Source organism: Heptranchias perlo, chromosome 11, assembly GCF_035084215.1.
Source record: "Heptranchias perlo isolate sHepPer1 chromosome 11, sHepPer1.hap1, whole genome shotgun sequence".
Taxonomy (NCBI): Eukaryota; Metazoa; Chordata; class Chondrichthyes; order Hexanchiformes; family Hexanchidae; genus Heptranchias; species Heptranchias perlo.
Genome location: NC_090335.1, coordinates 44729493 through 44748755, shown reverse-complemented (window position 1 = coordinate 44748755; position 19263 = coordinate 44729493). Strand labels below are relative to the sequence as shown.

At 42.2% G+C, this 19263-nt stretch overlaps 1 protein-coding gene across 1 annotated transcript in view; it reads left to right on the top strand.

Annotated features, from left to right (window-relative positions):
* The window catches only part of fundc1 (FUN14 domain containing 1), a 28873-nt gene that overhangs the window by 6381 nt on the left and 3229 nt on the right, over positions 1–19263 (top strand). Inside the window, exons 2-4 of the mRNA XM_067992900.1 lie at positions 904–1060; positions 2924–2999; positions 11745–11873. Coding sequence (XP_067849001.1) covers positions 904–1060; positions 2924–2999; positions 11745–11873 — 362 coding nt within the window. The remainder of the gene's footprint in view (positions 1–903; positions 1061–2923; positions 3000–11744; positions 11874–19263) is intronic.

Sequence of the window (19263 nt, the reverse complement as noted above, 5' to 3'; positions counted from 1 at the left end):
ACACTGCTATGATTTCTATACTAAAGGAAAAAGTTTCGCCTTTATCTGACTGATTAAATTCACAAAATTCTTGGGACATAAACCACTAAATGTTTTTAAATGTTCTCATCAATTCTCACCCCACCCTTTCAAATAGAATTGGCTCCTTGGTACATTTGCATGGGCATTGGGTGCCCTCTGGCACCTTGTCCACATGACCATTATTTATGTGTTAGCCCTTTGATGGTGAATGTCAGCAGGTTATTTGACAGTAGGAAACATTGCAGCTGAGCTCAATCCTCTCATCACCAATCCTGTCTTTTTAAATATATTTTCTTGCTTCTCTTCTGAAGGCGTCAACTCCTTCTAGAGTACAGTCTCACAGCTGTAGGGGGCATGATCAAGCCTGATTCTGTGCTTGACTCATTTCCATGTGCACACTTCAAGCAGTGGTTACAGATAGATTTAGGAGCAGAAACCCTGGATAATTTTCCCTTCCCTAACCAAAGGCACTGAGACTATCTGTAGCATCCCTAGTCTTGCCCTGGCTGAGATCAGTTAATGCAGACAGGGGATCAAATCTTGGTGAACTCACTAAGCCATCAGGAACCCCCAGAACTTGATTTTGGAGGAAGAAAGCTGTTCCTTGACCCTAATAGTGGAGTGGATAAGTGCAATAACACACTATTCTATATAGTGCATATCTGATATTAGCCACAGCTGCTAGTATTATCTTTGTTCTCTGTAATTACAGTACCAGCATTGGGGATGGAAACCTAGGCTGATTTTCTCCTCCTAACTTCTAACTGAAAACAATATTATTCCTACCATCATCTCCTCTTTGTTGTACCTCCTGTTTCTAATAAGAGCTTCTATTGTGCAGTAGAAAAATAAACCATTGTTTGTACTGTTCACTTTCCTTAGGTCAAAACAGTGATGACGAGTCCTATGAGGTAGTAGATCTAACAGGGTATTCAGGACGACATGGGTGGTGGAGTCGTGTTTTTGGACAGAATTCTGGACCAGTTGCAGAGAAATATTCTGTAGCTACTCAATTAATGATGGGTGGTGTAACTGGCTGGTGAGTGTGCAGTCCATTGTATGTTGTCAAATTTAACACCATCAAAACTACTATTACAATTCTCCCTCCCCTCCCCCAAACACACACACACACATATAGAAGCAACTGAGAGTATTTTTATATGGTCAAAAACCATATGGATTTTAAAATGACATTCCCCAGTGGCGCTGTGCTAATGTTCTACACTTGTAGCTTTTTTTAAAAAGTTATATTTTAATGAAAGTATCCTGGGCTGCACGGTGGATCAATGCTCTGTTCTTTCAGCTTTGGCATTTCGGTTTGAATTTAGCTCAGACTGATGGGATGAAAGTCTCCTCACTCTGCTGGCTCTTAAGGTCCTACATGAAATGAGTTTGGGTAGTTTGAACTCAGTCCCTGAATCCATAACACAAAACTGCTGCTAATTTAGCATCAGTTTGCACTAAAGTATCCCTTCAAATGAGATTGCTATCGAGTGTTGTTGTGGGAAATGGACAAAAATAACAGTGGTGCAGTAGGGGTGCTCTTTAATTTTATTTATTGACTATTTCATGTAACTTTTTCTTTTGTCATTTCCTCTTTTATCTCAATAGCAGTGGTTCTTATCTGTGCGTCTTAGCATAAGCAAAATTGTTCTGTAAGGTTTATACAATAGTTTCATTAGTGTTAACAGGAGTGGTTACTTTTTTTAAAAATTGTTTCAGTTCCTCTGTAGAAGATACTGGTTCTAGCTGGAGTACAGTTCCAAGGGTGTTGGCCCTGGTACCTTCTGGTGTGCACGCTTTGCTGCTAGAACACGTACTGCATATTTCCATTAGCCCATTGGTGGAATGCATTCATGCATACTGTTATTCTCACTTATGAATGAATAATGCCAGATTTGTTCCATTGGTTTAGTTATGCATGCCACATAGGTTACCTACTTTTAAACACAGTGCTTAGTATTAACTACTGTATCAATAAGTTGAATAAGGGAATTCTTAGCTAATGCTCTTGTATAGCTTGACCTGTATATTTTTTCATGAAATGTTCAAAGTTTCCAATCTTTCATAAAATTTAGACTGCTTACATTTTTTACCCATCTAACCAAGAGATGTAAATGAAAATTTTTGCTCTTTTTTTGCGCTGGCCATTAGCGCCATACTTTCCCAGGTCTGGTATACCATGAAATTAGATGTGGATTAAAGCTCCCTCTACAATGCAGTAAAAATGTATCTCAACTCCAACCTCCTAAGAGCGCACCCTATTGTGACATTTTTGATTTTCATAACTGTCAATGAGCAAGACTTCTAATTTAGTGCCATTTCTAATTTTTAGCAGTTTTGTGCTGCAAACTCATACCTGCACTGTTTCCTTACAGCCAGAATTGAAGTCCCAAAAAGAAAGGTAGTGCACCAACCAGTCCTTTTATAGTTTATCCTTCTGTACGTTTCTGGTGACTTAAGATAAAAGATTAGAGTTCACACTTTTGCTGAACTAGTGGCTCATAGTTGATGTTTTAAGCAGAATATTAACACAAAGTGTGAGGTCCTCAATAGCAATGCATTTAAAAAAGGTGCGTGATTCCAATTTCAGCTGGCAATCTGGCCTAGCTACTGAATGGATGCGTGGTGCTTCCTCCTGGGTAAGGAAAATCAGAATGGAAATCAACATTTAGCACAGCTAGCATTTGGCGCAAAGCAGTATTGGCAGGATATTGAACAGATAATCTGCCTTGACTGTTGGTTTGGGAATGTGTAAAGGGATCAGGAAACCCTAAGCATGGGGAGAAAATAAACTTACAAATACTGAGGTCGAAAATTACTTATCTAAGTAAAGTGTGTTTTTGAAGGAGAGCCTAAACTAAAATTAATATTTAGAGCTGTTGTATCTCCTAACTTTCAGGTGTGCAGGCTTTGTATTTCAGAAGATTGGCAAGTTGGCAGCTACAGCCATTGGTGGTGGGTTCCTTTTGATGCAGGTAAATAGAGGTTAATTTGAATAAGTTTGCAGTATTGCTTTAAAGATAACTAGACAAAACAATATCTGTAGCTTTCAGCATTTTAATTTTCACAAATGTTGGCAGACAGGTTTCACAGTAATAGGGTGCAAAGTGATTTAAATTAAGTCAGCTGTGGGAGTACCTTAAAGGCAATAGTACAGGGATCCATTGCTGATGAATACCACAACTGCAAAACCAGAGTCGCTTATAAAGTAATCAACATCCAGGATTTTGTTAGTTTTAACACTCACTCAGGCAGCAGTTCTTTGTAATAGGGCCAGTCTTCCATTTTGCCTTTCCTGAGTTGCTGTACAGGTTGGGTGTTCAGTTGCTCCCAAGCATTATTGTTCCTGTTAGGTTGGATAAGTGGTAAGTGAAGGGAAAGTGGTACCCAGAAAAAAAGATAAATGTCAGCCAGCATTAATGAGATTGAAGTTGCAAGTCTGATGCTAGTTTGCACTGGCAGAAGTCTTTGTGCACAACTGCTATAAAAAATTATGGTGACAGGTGGAGATTGGACTGCGAAACCAGCTTGAAAGAAAGCATACAGGATTGAATAAGGTATATGGTTCTTATAAGAACCAGAGTGCTGGACTTTTTTAAATTCATTAGGTATGTCACCACAATCCTAAGATTATGCATCTTTCTCTCTTTCTCTAAGTCCCACTGTTGCCTCCTGCACTACACTTACTCATTCAGTTATGTCTTATCGGAAGCATAGACTTTCTATAGCCATTGTTAGTGAGATTCTGTAATCACCTAACAGGACTGTACACTTCTGTAGGGTGAGACTAGTCCTCACCATTTATCATCATGTTTCTCCCATACTTGTATAGGTTAATATTATGTACTCAAAAAAAAAAAGAAAATTCTGTTGAAATCAAATCACTTGTATCTTGAAGAACTAATTATGTGTTTCTACAAACATAATTCCGGTTGTAATACTGAAGACTTGTGCTCCAGAACTAACTGCGCCTCTAGCCAAACTGTTCCAGTACAGCTACAACACTGGCATCCACTCGACAATGTGGAAAATTGCCCAGGTATGTCCTGTCCACAAAAAGCAGGAGAAATCCAATCTGGCCAATTGCTGCCCCATCGGCCTACTCTCAATCATCAGCAAAGTGATGGGAGGTGTCGTCGACAGTGCTATCAAGCGGCACTTACTCACCAATAACCTGCTCACCGATGCTCAGTTTGGATTCCACCAGGACCACTCGGCTCCAGACCTCATTACAGCCTTGGTCCAAACATGGACAAAAGAGCTGAATTCCAGAGGTGAGGTGAGAGTGACTGCCCTTGACATCAAGGCAGCATTTGACTGAGTGTGGCACCAAGGAGCCCTAGTAAAATTGAAGTCAATGGGAATCGGGGAAAACTCTCCAGTGGCTGGAGTCGTACCTAGCACAAAGGAAGATTGTAGTGCTGGTTGGAGGCTAATCATCTCAGCCCCAGGACACTGCTGCCTGAGTTCCTCAGGGAAGTGTCCTTGGCCCAACCATCTTCAGCTGCTTCATCAATGACCTTCCCTCCATCATAAGGTCAGAAATGGGGATGTTTACTGACAATTGCACAGTGTTAAGTTCCATTTGCAACCCCTCAGATAATGAAGCAGTCCGTGCCCGCATGCAGCAAGACCTGGACAACATCCAGGCTTGGGCTCATAAGTAACAAGTAACATTCGTGCCAGACAATGACCATCTCCAACAAAAGAGAGTCTAACCACCTCCCCTTGACAGTCAACGGCATTACCATCGCCAAATCCCCCACCATCAACATCCTGGGGGTCACCATTGACCAAAAACTTAACTGGACCAGCCATATAAATACTGTGGCTACAAGCACAGGTCAGAGGCTGGGTATTCTGCGGCGAGTGTCTCACCTCCTGACTCCCCAAAGTTTTTCCACCATCTACAAGGCACAAGTCAAGAGTGTGATGGAATACTCTCCACTTGCCTGGATGAGTGCAGCTCCAACAACACTCAAGAAGCTCACTTGATTGGCACCCCATCCACTACCCTAAACATTCACTCCCTTCACCACCAGCGCACCATGGCTGCAGTGTGTACCATCCACAGGATGCACTGCAGCAACTCGCCAAGGCTTCTTCGACAGCATCTCCCAAACTCGTGACCTCTATCACCTAGAAGCACAAGGGCAGCAGGCACATGGGAACAGCACCACCTGCACATTCCCCTCCAAGTCACACACCATCCCACCTTGGAAATATATTGCCATTCCTTCATCGTCACTGGGTCACAATCCTGGAACTCCCTTCCTAACTGCACTGAGGGAGAACCTTCATCACACGGACTGCAGCGGTTGAAGAAGGCGGCTCACCACCACCTTCTCAAGGGCAATTAGGGATGGGCAATAAATGCTGGCCTTGCCAGCGACGCCCACGTTCCATGAACAAATATTAAAAAAATTATTTCGCCCTTCATCTACACTTTTCATATAATAAATCCTTTCTTACACAGAAGACTAAGATTCTAGTTCATAGTCACAAATTGGTAAACATAGTTATTTTAATACAAAAAAGGTAAGAATTGTCCAATGCAAAATGTGACAATTCCACATTGAAAATTACCTAGAATTTTTTAATATGTATATAAAGTAATTTTGTTGTCCTGATACGAAAGGTAGGTGTACAGCTTTTGAAAATATAGGTTTTCTTTTTGTATTAAATACAAAATAGTAGGTAGGTGGGTGAATCAGTGTGAGGGTAAGATGCAGGTTCACATCCACAATTCTTTGCACTCAGTTCCTGATTTCATTAGATGGGTGCCAAGATAAGCCCATGAAGGAGAAGTAGGGAAGTCACTTGGACCACTTTTGCACCTCCTAGCAGTAACTTAAACATTGATAAAAGCCAGGGAGAAGTTTGCTTGCCAACCCTCTGGAGTGTAGGACCTTAAAATCATAGTATGTTACAGCACAGAAAGAGGCAATTCGGCCCTTCGTGGCTGTGCCGGCTCTTTGAAAGAGCTAACCAATTAGTCCCATTCCCCTGCTTTTTTCCCCCACAGCTCTGTAAATTTTCTCCCTTCAAGTATTTATCCAATTCTCTTTTGAAAGTTACTGTTGATTCTGCTTCCACCACCCTTTCAGGCAGCACTTTCCAGATCATCATAACTCTCTGCATAAAAAAAATTTTGCTCGTGTCACCTCTGGTTCTTTTGCCAATCACCTTAAATGTGTGTCCTCTGGTTACTGACCCTTCTGCTGCTGGAAAGAGTTTCTCCATATTTGCTGTACCAAAAACGTTCATGATTTCAACCTTCTCTGCTTTAAGGAGAACAACTCCAACTTCTCCAGTCTCTCCACATAACTGAAGTCCTTCATCCCTGGTACCTTTCCAGTAAATCTCGTCTGCGCTCTCTCTAAGGCCTTGACATCCTTCCTAAAGTGTGGTGTCCAGCTGAGGCCAAACCAGTGTTTTATAAAGGTTTAGCATAACTTCCTTGTTTTTGTACTCTATGGGGTAAATTTTAACATACCGGCAGGAACTCAGCGGTGGTGGCGGGGGGAGGTGAATACGCGTGTGGGAATCCCGGGAAAATTTTGCGTGTGGTGTCTCAATTGAAGGCCCTTAATATGACTTCCGGGTTTCGAATCTCCAAGCTATGCAGTGGGCGTACTGCGCACCCAAATGATGTGCTAGGAGCTGGAGTATTTAAAGGGACATTGCAACCATGGATTTTGAGGGAGAAAGGAGGAATTTAAAGACATGGAGCAACAAAGGACAAAACCAGCACCCAGGTTTACTGACTCCTGACTTGAGTTGCTACTGGCTGGTGTGAGGGGGGATAGAAGGAAGTGCCCCGCCTCTGCCACAAGAAAGCCTGGCTCAAGATGGCAGAGGAGGTGAGCACCGTCGCAAGGACGTGGGTGCACTGCAGGAAGCGCTTTAATGATCTAACCAGGTCAGGAAAAGTGAGTGCAGTTACTGATTCACCTACATCCTGTGGTGTACATTTCCCCCTCTCTCACTCTGTCTTGCCAAGCCTACTCCATCACATCACTTCTCACTCCCACTTAAGTCTCATTATCAACTTACCTTCACTTTCTGTGCACTTCCTCACCTCCCCATTTGTGAACCCACCACTCCCATTCACCCCAATCCTGATGCATTGTCATGAATCTGTCTGATATTCACCCTCTGATGCATCTCTTTCATGGGCAGCCTCACCCAAAGCAATGCATCCATCAGGAGACCCAGTCACCCTCACTCACTCACACGCTTGTACTTTCTCCCCTTGTAGAAGAGAGCGCAACATGCATGAGAGTGTAGGACTGAAGGAGGCCCATCACAAATAGTGCCCCTGACCAAGGTGAAGGAGGCCTTGGAGCTCAGCCACACAGTGGAATGCCTGGCTGTCGGAGATGCTGAGACTGGCACCCAGCAAATGTCTGGTGACAGAACTTTAACATCCTTCACACACATCATGAATTGATGTTATCAATGATTGATCCATTGTACACCTCAGTATGCTCATTGCAAACTAACTTCCGCAATGATTCTTAATATTGCTTTATGTTCTCTTCCAAGGCCTTCAAGGATTGATGCAGAGGTGCACGAGGGCGATTCCTCAGAGGAGCTCCATGCCTCTGAGGGTGCACTGTCACATCATATCCAGCCATGCACCAGCGCAGATACTCACACTTCGGTGGGTCCTGTTAGGCAGATAGTTGGGTTGTCACCTGGTGATTCACCACTCTCAAGTGAGCACGAGCGAAATGTGGTGGCAGGGACAGCTGTGGAGAGTCCGCGTCAGGGGGCGCACTCCTCTCCAAGCTCTGTTCAGTTGGACGCAGATGCTGAAACTCGGAAGAATGATTGAGGTACTGGAAGATGTGCCACGCACACGCCACAATAGTAGAGATCTGCGATGGAGAGAATGGCAGCCTCCATTGAGCTTCAAGCACGGCTCACAAATGAGTCCATTCAGGCTATGACAGTGGCCGTGCGGACTCTCGATGCCAACATGTCTGCAGCCTTAAACAGGCAGACAGATACTTTAGCAGTGGCCTTCGAATGCGTAACAGATGTGCTCCAAGCTGTTGTCCAGCAGAGTGGTAGGAGTGATGTGGCCCTGGAGAGGGATGATGGCAAGAGGGGACGTGGAAATGGGAACTCCACTGAAAGCGCTCCCACGTTTCACCCGTTGCCCCCCACCTCAACCAGGACCTGCAATGCTGCCTCCTCTCCCAATGGCTGAGTCGGCCCTGCACAGGTATAGGTGGAGCAGTCTTTGGCCGGGCCCTCACGGGCTCCAAAACCCAGAGGGTGTAGGCCGAGAGCATCTCAGCAGTCAGGGTAGGGACCTGAGCAACCTACCACTGCCTCTGCTGGTGAGTACGGAAGGGATTCCCCTAGATCGATCCAGGCGCCTGAAGCGCATCTTGAGCATTCCAATGGTTTGTTCAGTGTCAGACCTGGTGGTGATGTTACTGTCATTGTGCCGCTGCTGTGCCTCACTAGTGGGGTTTCTCAGTGATGTAATGAGCCACATTTGCAGGGGGTATCCCTTGTCTCCAAGGAGAGAGCCCTTAAGTCTGTCTTGTGCGTAGAAGAAGACTAGGATGTTGGACTCACACAAAATGAAGAAATCATGGCAGCTGCCATGGAATTTGGCACACAACTGCAGAAACCTCTTCCAGTGGTCGCAAACCAGCTGCGCATTAATGGAGTGATATCCCTTTCGGTTGATGAACAGTCCTGGTTCATGTACGGGTTCTCGGATTGCTACATGTGTGCAATCAATTGCACCCTGCACCCATGGGAAGCCAGCCAGAGTGGAAACACACTGCTCTCTCAGTCTGGCTGATGTCGTCGCAGGGGAAGTTGACTTAGTCGGATGCCCTGGCAAACAAGCCATCCATCACCTGTCGTATACACTTATGTGCCAACGACTGAGAGATCCTGGTGATGTCACTGGTGGCGCTCTGGAAGGATCCGGAGGGAAATAAATTGAGGGGAGTGGTGACTTAAACTGCGACTGGCAATGCATGGCCAGCAGACCCAGCCGGGAGCAGCTCTGCATGAAGGAGCGTGCAGATTCTGCAACCACCTGGCGACTCAATCGGAGCCTGCGTAGCCACTGCTCCTCAGAGAGTCCAGGAAGCTCAGCCTCTGCCTGTACACCCTCTCGTGGGTAGTGGCTCCTGCAACATCGGCCCCTCCTTTTGGTCCCCTCTGCTCTTCGGAAGGTTCTTGTGGCGCACCTCTGTCTTATGGACTTGCAACTCCCAAAACTGCACGCCTGCTGCGGATGGTGATGTGCCTCCTCCTCAGATGTATTGTTGAATAGATCCATTGCACCCACCCACCCCCCCCCCCCCCCCCCCCATCCTGATGGCGTCAGTTTGAGGGAATCCAAAATGTAGGTAAATATGTGAATACAAGAATTCTGAGTGTCAACCAAGAAATCTCAGTCTAAAAACACACAACTCCCAGACAAAGGTTTGTCTGAGAGAACTGAGTGTCCTGCTGCAAAAACTCACCTTTTATTCAGATGTGTCAATCACTGGTTTAAAGGTCCAAATGAGGGCCGTTTCAACTCTCCATTTCTGTGGTGTGATTCAGAGGCCATGGGAGACATGTTCAGGAGAAGTTAAAATGGTTTGTGTGTGTCACTACACAAAAAGTTAACAGCCTTTAGTAGTTTGAATATCTTAATTGGCCCTTTAAATATCGTCCCACTGGCTTTAAGTGCCGGCGGGACTTCTGGGTGTCAGAAGTGCGCTCACACCCAAATGCGTTTGCGCCAAACCCGGAAGTAGGCGTGGTGGACCGGGATGCGGTCCCGCTCTGAAAACAGAGGATTTTTAACGACCCACCCATCTTTGGGTGTTAAAATTACCCCTATGCCTCTATTAATAAAGCCCAGGATCCCACATGCTTTTTTAACAGCCGTCTCAATTTGTCCTGCCACCTTCAGAGATTTGTGTAAATACTCCCCCAGGTTTCCCTGTTCCTGCACCCCGTTTAAAATTGTATCATTTAATTTATATTGCCTCTCCTCATTCTTCTGACCAGAATGTATCACTTCACACTTCTGCGTGTTAAATTTCATCTGCCATGTGTCTGCACATTTCACCAGTCTGTTTATGTCCTCCTGAAGTCCGTTACTATCCTCCACATTGTTTACTACATTCCCAAGTTTCGTCCTATCTGCCATCTTTGAAATTATATCCTGTATACCCAAGTCCAGGTCATTAATATATAACAAAAAGAGCAATAATCCTCAGACTGACCCTTGGGGAACACCACTGTATACTTCCCTCCAGTCTGAAAAACAACCGTTCATCACTACTCTCTGCTTTCTGTCCCTTGGCCAATTTTGTATCCACGCTGCCACTGTCCCTTTAATCCCACGGGCTTTAATTTTGCTTACAAGTCTATTACGTGGTACATTATCAAATGCCTTTTGAAAGTCCATATACAGAACAAGGAAAGAAATTTTGAACAAGAATAAAATTAATTCTGCACCCTGTTACAGTATTGTGAAACCCTGCTGGCTCTGTTATATTACCTACAGTTAAAGAAATATGTTTTCAGATGTTACCAGGGTTTGTTTCAAAAGGAGCAAATAGCTAGTAGGTTTCTTTTTATTCATAAGATTTTCTTAAGTTAATGTATCTTGGTAATTGTGCCAATCGTGTTGCAGCGTCTTGAGTTTAGTGGTGTAGACTGTCTTATCAATGAAATGTAACAGCACAACTGCTCACAGGAAGATATTTTTATAAACTAGTGGCACTGGACAATCTAAATATGTTCGAGATAATTAGACCTCCTTCTGGAGAGAGAACAGATTGAGGGATATGAGGAACTATGATCTGGTGCTCTCAGTGGGGAGTGACTCACAGAACGCAAATCTTTGGAAATAGCAGGCACACGGCCTGTGACTTTCCTTCGACTGAAATTAAATTGCCTCTATGATGAGGAGTGGGGTTGAGTTGATCTAATGACTTTTTCCTACAGTTTTACATTCCTAAAAAATCTTATGTTTTTGCTCTATGTCTTGAGAATGGTAACAATTGCTAAAATGTTGTAATAAAAACAGAGAAAATATATTTTCATTATTTTATTAACAAAAACTTGAGAACTTTAATTCTATTAATTTGTGACTAGCTAAAATTCTGGATGTGCTTCATGTTTATTTGAACTAAATGCTGTTTGTTGCATGTTTACTGTGTGCCATGTTCCAGTACAATTTGAGTTGTAACAGCAAACAAAAACTATCTTTTTTGGAATCCTATAAATATGAGCTAAATTGCACAATTCTATACATAATTCTTTAGATGCATTTGTTTTTAAAGTCAGTCATAACTTGGGCAACTGGAAATTTGCAAGTTGGTAAAAGCCATTGTAAATTTTTGCCTTCAGTGGAAAATCTGTAAGAATTTAATGTTCATATTTTTATCTAGAAATCTTATTTAATTTGAAAAACGCACAAAAAAGCTCCATGCATCTGGAATTTTTATTGAAATAATTGACTTAATCAGGAGCTATCAAATTGACCTTTTTTATAGTGATTTGCCGCTTTAGTATGACAATAGTTCTAGAGGAAATGAGAATGCCAATATCCGAGTGGATCCGAATGCTGACTGTCTCACTGTAGCAAGCCAGTTGTGCAACCTATAGAACTTATTTAAATATATTAGGTACTCAAGGAATATTTAACTTACCTTTACTCATTAATTCATATTTTTCCTCAGGTTGCAAATCACAGTGGCTATATTAAAGTGGATTGGAAAAGAGTTGAAAAAGATGTAAATAAAGCCAAACGACAGTTGAGAAAGAAAGCAAATAAAGCTGCTCCTGAAATCAATACCTTTATTGAAGAGGTGAGAGAAGTGCAGCTGAAATAATCTCTCTTTCAAGTACAGTATTTTCAGTTTTGGCTGTGTTATTTCCCCCCCCCCACTCAAAATTTTCTTCCATCCTCTCCATAAGTTCCAGACTTATGCAAGGTACAGTTCCACAGGTGTTGGCAGACCTTCAGTACCTCATCCAAATGTCCATCCTTCATGCATGTGGCTAGTTAATTAGTGTTGGTGTATTGTTAAACTGGTGTGGGGGAGATCACAGCTGGATCCAAACCTGTCTTCAACTGATGTTCACATGTACATTCCAATAGGATAGTGATCAGAAGCAGCAGCCCTGGCTGATTTATTTGTTTCCCCCATCATCATATCATCGTTTCAAACTTGCAAAGACCAGGGTTTGAACCCATAGCCTTCCCCCATTTGTAGCTCCCCCACCACCTTCCCAACTGAAGCCAGCAAACTCGGCACAGACCAGGAATCAAACCTGATACTTTTTTGATTAGTAAGGTTTAGTACCACACCAAAGAAACATCCAGACGTAGGTCCTTAGTAATCCTTTTTACAAGAAGTACTCTTAAAATAAATTCTTGTTCTAAATTAAATCAACAATCAGAACAAAAAGTTAGCATAATTATGTATTCGAAATTTTCTATCCAAATATGGTAAATCCACTCTTAAAGGCACATGCTTAACAATTGGTTAAATATTTAAGAGTGGAGATTGTTCAAATCATTGAATCTGTTTAGCTCTTTGAGACATAGGTCCTGCAGTTGGTAAGGCTATAAGAATAACTGCACATATAAATTTAAGTGAATTTAAAATAAGTGAATATATAAGCATATATAAGTGAATTTAAAATAAAATTGCTGGACTATAACTTGGTGTTGTAAAATTGTTTACAATTGCATATATAAAGATTAACTATAAAATAATAGTTTAGCATAGATATGGAAAACTACTATAAGTATGTGCATTACTGTTTGTTAACTTGTTCAAATATTCAGTAAATTTGCTTAATAGTTAAAAGTCTGAAATGAGGTCTGATGTGATGCTCTGTTGCTTTTTGAAGAAGTGAAAAAGATCCTTTGGAGGCACAGAATAGATTTAGTATCATAGTAAGGTACAGCATAGGAGGAGGCCATTCGGCCCATAGTGTCTGTGCTAGCTCCATGAAAGAACTGTCCAATTAGTCCCATTCCCCTGCTCTTTCCCCTGAGCCCTATGAATTTTTTCCCTTCAAGTATTTATCCAATTCCTTTTTGAAAGTTACTATTGAATCTGCTTCCACCACTCTTTCAGGCAGTGCATTCCAGATCATTACAACTTGCTGCGTAAAAGAATGTTTCCTCATGTCGCATCTGGCTCTTTTGCCGATGACCTTAAATCTGTGTTCCCTGGTTACTGACCCTTCTGCCGCTGGAAACAGTTTCTCCTTATTTACTCTATCAAAACTGTTCATGATTTTGAACACCTATTAAAACTCCCATTAACCTTCTCTGTTCTAAGGAGAACAACTCCAACTTCTCCAGTCTCTCCACATAACTGAAGTCCCTCATCCCTGGTACCATTCTATTAAACCTCTTCTGCACCCTCTCTAAGGCCATGACATCCTTCCTAAAGTGTGGTACTCAGAATTGAACACTTTACTCCAGCTGAGGTCTAACCAGTGTTTTATAAAGGTTTAGCAAACCTTCCTTGCTTTTGTACTCTGCCTCTATTAATAAAGCCAAGGATCCCATATGCTTTTTAACAGCCTTCTCAACTTGTCCTACCACCTTCAAAGATTTGTGTACATGCACCCCCAGGTGTCTCTGTTCCTCCACTCCCTTCAAAATTATACCATTTAGTATATATTGCCTCTCCTCATTCTCCCTACTAAAATATATCACTTCACACTTCCCTGCGTTAAATTTCATCTGCCATGTGTCTGCCCATTTCACCAGTCTGTCTATGTCCTCCTGAGAAAGAAAAGTTCTCTGTACATAATCCTAAGCATATTAGCATAACTTACCCCAGAGATAAGGCTTGTGAAGGTACTCTCAAGTCTCTGAGGACCTCAGAACACATCTTTAAGGATAATCCAAAATACAGTAGCTGAAATATCTCAAAAACATAAGTCACTATTTTCCTCCTCCCCCCACCCCCCAAATACAGCTGTGATGATAAAGTAATTGGGGGAAACAGTCGTGAGCAAAAATGGTTAAAGAACAAAATGTACCATAGAATAATTAAATGTAGATTCTCGATATAATTGGTGCAAAACAAGGACAATATAGCACAAGAAAATTAACAATTGAGAAACTAGAAAAAGAAATACAATGCCAAGCAGAAAATTTACAGAGTAACAGGGCTAGAGCCTACCTAGACCAATGTAATTAAAATTAAGAGCTCAGCAGTATAGGGGTTTGCAGAAATGAATAGCTGAGTCATATAAAATAGAAAGGTGCCAGGTTCAATGACTGAAATGTGCTGAGTTAGATGTTTTCAGTTGTGGTAGGAGTGCTAAAATTTACTTAACGTTTAAGGGACTGTCTGTATAAATTTCATTTATGTTTAATAAAAAACCTATCTTCCACAGGAAAGTAGGTGCTTCCTATGAACTGAAACTTGACTTTGTGTGTGAAGTAGCTAGGATAACAGGCCTCTGGGTGAACAATGAACCCGTTTACTATTGTGACTTGTGCTGAAAATAGTGCAAAATACCACCTTATACTCATAATCCCTCTGATAGAAAATGCCATGTTGGCAGGTCACTAGCTCAGACCAAAACTACTAATTTATGTTTATTAAAAATTGAGATTAAGCACGAGAAGATCATTAGGTGGATTACAGTACTTCATATAACTTTTCACTGTCCCAGTAGCATAAAAAATAAATTCTTTGCAGTCCTCTTCAAAACTTTGAACTATGCATCTGTGATGGAAAGCTGAACCCACAGCATCCTTCATTTGCTTCCAGCTTTAATAGCAGAACAGTGAAATAGAAAAACTGGAGAACATGGGACCTAATTAGATAGATCGCTTTTGATTTTGGTGTCCATATTTGCATAAAGGAAGATTAAAAAGGATATTTCACAATTAATCAAAGCTGTCACTCAAGTAGATTTTAGGATAGCTATTACAGAGGCCTATCATTGCAAATGCAGTCGTCTAAATATAAACAATTGATAGCCTTTGTTCTTTAACATTTGTTAAAGGAATCAGCATAAACAGAGGTGAGTAATCCTACTTTGAAGCAGATATTTACATACAATGAAAAGTTGTGTATTTTTCCCAGAAAGCAGTCACAGAAGACATTGTAAAATGTGTACAGTACTGGCAGTAGCTACATATTCCTATATATAATCTAAAAATTCTTGTCATCTAAAACAGGATGGATCTTCTAGGTCTGTCACACCTGGTTTAGAGAGGAAAACAATCAGCTATGGTTCCCATTTCTGATCCGCTGTCAACAACCCTTTGGAAGTTGTGTAGTGTGCGCACAGGATCAAGCTTGGCTGTGATTTTCCCCAGGGTTGAATAGCCCACTATCCGTTAAAATGAGGCAAAACAATAGTATTCCTGTTGCCAAGAAAGAACATAGTCTGCTTAGCTGAGCTCTCCAAGCTTCTGTTCCAGGCCTTACTGCTCCTATCTGGTGGTAGAGGAAGTGACATGGCTGGAGGATTTTATTCTGGTAGGGTGAGATGAGCATGTAAATTGATTTGAAAGTGAGGACAAGAATCTTGAAATTAATTCACTGGGGCACAATAGAGCTTGATAAGAACAGGATAGTGCTAGTGAGTATAGGAACAGGAGAATAGACCGGATCAATGCATGGCTGCAGGGATGGTGTAGGTGGGAGGGATTTAGATTCCTGGGACATTGGGACCGGTTCTGGGGAAGGTGGGACTGTACACGCGGGGACGGGTTACACCCGAGCAGGACCGGGACCATTGTCCTCGCGGGGGTGTTTGCTAGTGCTGTTCGGGAAGGTATAAACTAGAGTGGCAGGGGGATGGGAACCTGAGCGGGGAGTCAGAAGGGAGTAAAGTTGAGAGCAGCAAGAGAGGGGAAGACCCAGGGGAAATTTACAATACAAATAGTACAAACAGTTGTTCAAGAACAAGTGAAAGGGAAAAGCATAGAGCAGAGGAAAGAAAGTGTACTTTACGCACTACAGATAAAGTAAAAACTAGAAGGCGTAAGGCGATTAACCCAGCATCAAAGCTGAAGGTCAGGCTAGGGTGTGTGGCCCAACTAAGAGTTCTATGTACAAATGCACGGAGTATAAGGAATAAATTAAATGAACTACAGGTTCAAATTTAAATTGGAGGGTATGACATGATAGCTATTACGGAGACATGGTTGCAGGATGGCCAGGATTGGGAATTAAATATACCAGGTTAAAAGATCTACAGGAGAGATAGGGAAAATAGAAGAGGGGGAGGAGTAGCCTTAATGATTAGAGATGAAATCACTTTAATGATAAAGGGGGAATATAACGAGAGGTAAGCAGCCAACAGAGACCTTATGGGTTGAATTGAGAAATAGGAAAGGATCCAAGACTATAGTGGGAGTTGTATATAGGAGCCCTGGCAGCAGCTCTGAAGTGCTAGATTGTATAAATGCAGAGATTAGACAAGCGTGTAAGAAAGGCATAGTGGTCTTAATGGGGGACTTTAACCTTCACATAGATTGGGAAAAGCAGACTAGCAACTGTCAGAAAGGTAGCGAATTTCTTGAGTGTGTCCGGGATAGTTTTCTACAGCAGTATGTCCTAGAGGCAACAAGGAGGCAAGCCATACTAGATTTAGTAATGAGTAATGAACCAGATTTAGTTAACGGCTTAACTGTGCGTGAACATCTATCCAATAGTGATCATAACATGATCGAGTTCAATGTAGTGTTTGAAAGGAAAAAAAGTGAATCAGCTGCTAAGATTCTAGACTTGGTTAAGGCCGACTTCAATGGGATGAGACAGAGACTGTCCACGGTAAACTGGGCAAATCTGTTAATGGGTAAAACGACTGATGATCAGTGGGAAATGTTTAAAGAAACATTTAACGTGGTACAGAATCGGTTTATACCCCTGAGGGGCAAGAACTCTACTTGCAAAAAAAAAACAGCCATGGACAACTAAAGAGGTAAGGGCCAGTATAAGACATAAGGAAAGGGCATACAAGAAGGCAAAAAATGGCACAGATCCTGGCGAATGGGAAAGATACAAAGATCAACAAAGGGTCACAAAACAGATAGTAAGAGCTACAAAAAGAGAGTATGAAAAAAAACTCGCAAGGGATATCAAAACCAATATGAAGAACTTTTATAGTTATATTAGGAAAAAGAGGGTGGGTCAGGAGCAGTGTTGGCCCCTTAAAAACTGAAAGTGGGGATATTGTCATTGACAATGGGGAAATGGCGGACATGTTGAACAATTACTTTGCATCAGTATTTACAGTCGAAAAAGAGGACAGCATGCCGGAAATCCCAAGAAAACTTATATTGAATCGGGGACAGGGACTCGATAAAATTAACATCAGTAAAGCAACAGAAATGAAGGAAATAATAGCACTAAAGAGTGACAAATCCCCAGGACCAGATGGTTTCCATCCCAGGGTTTTAAAGGAAGTAGGTGAGCGCATTGCGGATGCCCTAACTATAATCTTTCAAAGTTCTCTAGATTCAGGAACTGTCCCTCTAGATTGGAAAATTGCACGTCACTCCGCTTTTTAAGAGAGGAGAGAGAGGGAAACCAGGGAATTATAGACCAGTTAGCCTAACATCTGTTGTGGGGAAAATACTGGAGTCTATAATTAAGGATAGGGTGACTGAACACCTCGAGAATTTTCAGTTAATCAGAGAGAGCCAGCATGGATTTGTGAAAGGTAGGTCATGCCTAACAAACCTGATTGAATTTTTTGAAGAGGTGACTAAAGTAGTGGACAGGGGAATGTCAATGGATGTTATTTATATGGACTTCCATAAGGTCCCACATAAGAGACTGTTAGCTAAGATAGAAGCCCATGGAATCGAGGGAAAAGTACGGACTTGGTTAGGAAGTTGGCTGAGCGAAAGGCGACAGAGTAGGGATAATGTCACATTGGCAGGATGTGACTAGTGGAGTCCCGGAGGGATCTGTCTTGGGGCCTCAATTATTCACAATATTTATTAACGACTTAGATGAAGGCATAGAAAGTCTCATATCTAAGTTTGCCGATGACACAAAGATTGGTGGCATTGTAAGCAGTGTAGATGAAAACATGAAATTACAAAGCGATATTGATAGATTAGGTGAATGGGCAAAACTTTGGCAAATGGAATTCAATGTAGACAAATGTGAGGTCATCCACTTTGGATCAAAAAAGGATAGTACAGAGTACTTTCTAAATGGTAAAAAGTTAAAAACAGTGGATGTCCAAAGGGACTTAGGGGTTCAGGCACATAGATCATTGAAGTGTCATGAACAGGTGCAGAAAATAATCAAGAAGGCTAATGGATTGCTGGCCCTTATATCTAGAGGACTAGAGTACAAGGGGGCAGAAGTTATGCTGCAGCTATACAAAACCCTGGTTAGACTGCACCTGGAGTACTGTGAGCAGTTCTGGGCACCACACCTTCGGAAGGACATATTGGCCTTGGAGGGAGTGCAGCGTAGGTTTACTAGAATGATACCCGGACTTCAAGGGTTAATCAAGAGAGATTACACAAATTGGGGTTGTATTCTCTAGAGTTTAGAGGGTTAAGGGGTGATCTGATCGAAGTTTATAAGATATTAAGGGGAACAGATAGGGTGGATAGAGAGAAACTATTTCCGCTGGTTGGGGATTTTAGGAGTAGGGGGCACAGTCTAAAAATTAGAGCCAGACCTTTCAGGAGCGAGATTAGAAAACATTTCTACACACAAAGGGTGGTAGAAGTTTGGAACTCTCTTCCGCAAACGGCAATTGATACTAGCTCAATTGCTAAATTTAAATCTGAGATAGATAGATTTTTGGCAACTAAAGGTATTAAGGGATATGGGCCAAAGGCAGGTATATGGAGTTAGATCACAGATCAGCCATGATCTTATCAAATGGCGGAGCAGGCACGAGGGGCTGAATGGCCTACTCATGTTCCTATGGATAGAAGTGTAGTGTACTGTACAATTGAGGACATAGGCTGTGATGTTCTGTATAAGTTGTAATTTGTGGAGGATGGGGGCAGATGGGAGAGCATTAGAAAATTCAAGCCTGGGGTGATAAACACATGGATTAGAGTTATGGCAGTAGAAAATGGAGAGAAGGGCAATATTAGGGAGGTCATAGAACGTGGACTTTGTAATGGGTTAGATGTGGGGAAGGAAGCTAAGCTGTCTTCAGAATGTGTCTCAGTTGAGCCTGAAGTGCCAGCCAAGGATGTTGTTGGAGTCAAGGCCAGAGGCATGTAGG